The sequence below is a fragment of the Papilio polytes genome, unplaced genomic scaffold, assembly GCF_000836215.1.
Source record: "Papilio polytes unplaced genomic scaffold, Ppol_1.0 DF820956.1, whole genome shotgun sequence".
In the NCBI taxonomy this organism is placed as follows: Eukaryota; Metazoa; Arthropoda; class Insecta; order Lepidoptera; family Papilionidae; genus Papilio; species Papilio polytes.
The window spans coordinates 1,657,614-1,661,678 of record NW_013528248.1 but is presented as its reverse complement, the minus strand read 5'-3'; the positions used below and the strand labels follow the sequence as shown (position 1 = coordinate 1,661,678).

At 37.2% G+C, this 4,065-nt stretch overlaps 1 protein-coding gene and 1 long non-coding RNA gene across 2 annotated transcripts; one reads left to right on the top strand and one right to left on the bottom strand.

Annotated features, from left to right (window-relative positions):
* Nucleotides 1-2: 2 nt before the first annotated feature.
* LOC106109954 (conserved oligomeric Golgi complex subunit 4) lies at nucleotides 3-1,059 on the bottom strand (the record flags this gene model as incomplete). Its single annotated transcript, XM_013291612.1, has 4 exons — nucleotides 884-1,059; nucleotides 481-678; nucleotides 124-226; nucleotides 3-58 (listed from the first exon to the last, which is right to left on the bottom strand). Coding segments are annotated over exons 1-4 (444 nt in total), but the record flags the coding sequence as incomplete, so codon positions are not given.
* Nucleotides 1,060-1,478: 419 nt separating this feature from the next.
* On the top strand, nucleotides 1,479-4,059 carry LOC106109975. Its single transcript, XR_001226046.1, has 4 exons — nucleotides 1,479-1,692; nucleotides 1,903-1,973; nucleotides 3,088-3,249; nucleotides 3,945-4,059. It is a non-coding gene; the product is annotated as an uncharacterized LOC106109975 (long non-coding RNA).
* Nucleotides 4,060-4,065: the final 6 nt, after the last annotated feature.

Here is a 4,065-nt window from a genome sequence, read left to right as displayed (position 1 = left end):
CGCGCCGCCGCCACCGAGCCCGGCTCCATGCTCAGGAAGCGCGCCACGTGCCGGGCACCTGACCGCACATTAACACTCAACAAACAATCTAAAGAAAATACAATTTAATGGCACACAACTAACCTGTCTCATAATCATGTGCTTTAATAGCAGCCTCTACACCCGCACTGCACAGCTGCAGGTCGATGAGGTCGTGCACCCTCCTCTGACACTCGGCCACTCGGGACTGTATAATTTACATTGTTCTTGACTTCATCTTGTGAACACATATTCGACAACTTGCCAATTTAGATGATCATTTTACAATATCAAAGCATAATAAAGAGATAGGAAAAGGAAATATTCTCTTTCTGACCTTCCTCTCATCTGTTGATTAACAAATACAATTGCAGATGTCAATCAGTCAGACATCAGTCTCTTTAGCAAATTGGTAGTTCATTTATTACTTTATGATACAAAAAATGCAACATAAATACTAACTCTGGCAAGATCCAACTGTCGCACTTTAGCGCTAACATCCCGCGCCAACGCAGCGGTCTTCTCCACCATGTCGGCAGCTGTTTGGGCGTCATTCTTCACTTCACCAAGCTTGGTGTATGCCTGACTGGCAGTACGTAACCTGCCCTCCAGAGTACACGAACGGGAAAGTGCATTGGATAAGGCTTCATTGACTTCTGCCTGTTAATATATATGGAGATTAAACTACATACAATGTACTTTTTACATCTCAGAATTAGCACGAGTGTTATAAACGCAATAAATATAGCAGAAAAATAATTACAAACAGTTTGTAAAACATCGTGATTCTATGCAACGTCACTTCTTGGTTTTCGTAATTTGAACATACATTTTACCGGTTTAAATAAGACACAAGGTGAGATACCTCTTCTTTCTCAATTTCATTTAAAGCTTTTTGAAGACCTTCCTCGCTGGATACGTCGTATTTTTCTAATAAGAGCGATAGCGACATTTTTCATTTGAACACAACTATTTTGTTATTCTTATCAATTTCACCTGCATTTGAGCATTTAATTTGATATGACATTTAACGTGACTGTCAAAGTGACATGGTTTGTCTTGCCAGTTTTATTTTGGCCAATGAAACAATTTTGTGCTGATTTCCATTTAATAAAGAAATAATATTCTTGGACGAGAGCAAAGAAAAAAATCTTTTTGAAGTTAAAACTGTAAGCAGCTGTAAAAGTTAGATTTTACCTTTGCTAAAGCTTGCTAAAGCTACTGTTATTGATTTGAACATTTTTATTCAACTCTTTAAACCATCTTAAAGTTGAATATTGCAACACGGCCACTTGACATTTCACCTCAAAGTTCGTTCAGAATCTTAATTCAATTTCTGTTTTATTTAATTAAATAAACATTTTGATCAAATATAACACAAAACTTTTGCGATTCAAAAGATTTTTCAAGTGTACCTTGTTATTTATTAAAGTTTGTTTTATAAAAATATGAATGTTTAAAACGTCATTTCGTCATCTAAAGTTCTGAATGTTACTAATAAAAAGTAGTGAAGTATGATGTCTAAACCTGTGTAACAGTAAACATAAAATTTTTGTTGATTAAATAAATCGATGTGTGTTTAACAAATAAACGTTTGACCTCAGGGCGCCAAATAATAATTTTGCGTTCCTTTGGGGACACTTCCTGTCGTTTTGTACATATTAATTCTCAAAGGTAAGAGAGGGCAGGGTACAGTGACATTAGCATACATACATTATCGAATGTAAGAAACATTGAACATTACCTCGAAATGTGTGACCTCCTATCTATCATTTCAACATTCCTCTTACATTTTTGTTCTAATCTCACTAGAGGCAATTGTTACTTTAGTGATTTGTGTATAGTGTTTATATCATGTTGTTGATGGAAAATGCTTGGCCGTAGATTGACTCCGTGTGGGGTTGGGCTTCGCCCCCGCTGCGGTTGCAGCTGGGTAACTCGCGTGGGCACAAGAGGTAGGAAAATTTGTAGTTTGCGGACACAAGTTAGACTTGGTTGCAACTCTTGTGCAACTGTTTGAGCAATAGTTATATCATATGACTTTCATATTTATTTACAGCAATATGAACTAATTAATTTAAAACATACAGATTCTGTCAACATACAGCACCAAAAGGCCTAACATAAACATCCATCACATGCCACCACCAGTCTTTAACATATTTAAAGTTGATTACAGAACCATAGTTACAATTTGTAATCAGAAAGTAATAAGTATTAAGTCAAAGAAAACATTGAGAATTCAAAAAAAATATTTCCAAGAACATACCAGGTTTTGTTCTACAGGTTCAGAGACAAATGTGGAATTCTTTAGAAGCTTCTTTATAAGCTTTAGTTCATTAAAGTAGTAACAAATGTTTAACGATATATGATTCTTTGTGGCTTTGTTATAAGGATGAAAATGGTTTGGCAAATAAACTTCATAAAACATTTAAATTCCGCTATGTTACGGTTAAACATAAATAGTGTCACTTGTTATTGTAAATATAACATTCTGTAACACATTTGTTATTGTTATTTAATAATAAGTTATGTGTCATTCATGATTTCAAAGTTCAGAAAGCACTACTAAAGTTAAAATGATATTACATGTTTGATTTTAAGTTGCCCTGCAAAGTAATAGTAACAAGAAATGTGTTACTAGACCTTCGCATGATACAAAGCAGGGTCAAGGCTTTGAAAGTTATTTTAATTATTTCACTGTAGCACTTATTTATTTTAATTATCTGTAAAAATGTTATAAAGAGGGAATATTTGTATTTTTGTATGTATTGGATTAACTCAAAAACTAGTGGGCCAATTTCAGAAAGTCTTTCACCATTACAAAGATATGTTATCTGTGAGTAGCATAGGCTATGTTTTTTATTATTTTTTAATTGCATGTGGTCAAAGTCATGAGCAACAGCTAGTGAATATAGTGGCAACTTCAAAATATGGTCAATTAAAAATATGTAGAAAGGGGTATGGATAAAAAATCAAGGAGGATTTTTCAGAAAATATAGCCATTTAATGTATTCGAGTTCAGAATATTTTGTATCCGACTGCATATAATAAGTGATGTGATGTCAGGATGGGGGAGGGCGGGGGCTCGCCGGGCGGCGGCGCGCGGCTCTCGCACACATCCGAGAAGCACCCGCGCGCCATCCTCGGCGAGCTGTCGGCGCTGCGCCGCCACCGCGAGCTCTGTGATGTTGTCCTCAATGTTGCCAACAGAAAGCTCTTTGCACACAGGTTTGCTATACACATATACTCGTAGCTATATATCGTTTTTGGTGAACCTTTTTATTTTTAATTTTTGACTGTACTTCACTTTGTCATCTTCAGAATTAAATGTTAGTTAATCATTGAAAATGTACTAAACATGTGTTTCAAATGTCTTGATTTTCAATGTGGAAATGAACTACATTATGCCAATAGTAGGCAAGATCACCCATAGCTAAGTAGAGTAGATAGTACTGTTTGTTCCTAGTGTAATATTACGAAACTGCTAGTACAAGGTTTATGTTATTATTATAAATATTTAAAATGTATGCCTTCATTCAAATTATATAACTGAGGTCATGTTTCAAAATTCGGCAGGAGAGTTAAAGAGTTTAATGAGTAAATGATTGATTGCTTAGTTGAGTTAATTATTGTTGTATACACTTTACATCTGCAAACGTGTTGGCCACACAGCTGAGTTGACCTTCATCATGAACCGCTACTAAATACTGCGACTTCGTCCACCAGACTCATAGAATCATAACATTAGTTATGCGAGGAAGAACATTGACTAAATACTGTTTTTATCCTCTTGGTCTTGAGAATGTTGACCATCCTAATGTTGTAAGGGTAAGGGTGAGGTGAGTGAGGGCTTAGCCAGGGGATGTGACGGCCGGGATGGCCCGGCGGCGAGGTGGCAGCGAGTGTACGGAGGGTGCGCGCAGGGTGATCCTGTCGGCGTGCAGCCCGTACTTCCGCGCGATGTTCACGGGCGAGCTGGCGGAGTCGCGCGCCACCGAGGTGACCATCCGCGACGTGGACGAGCAGGCGATGGAGCAGCTGGTG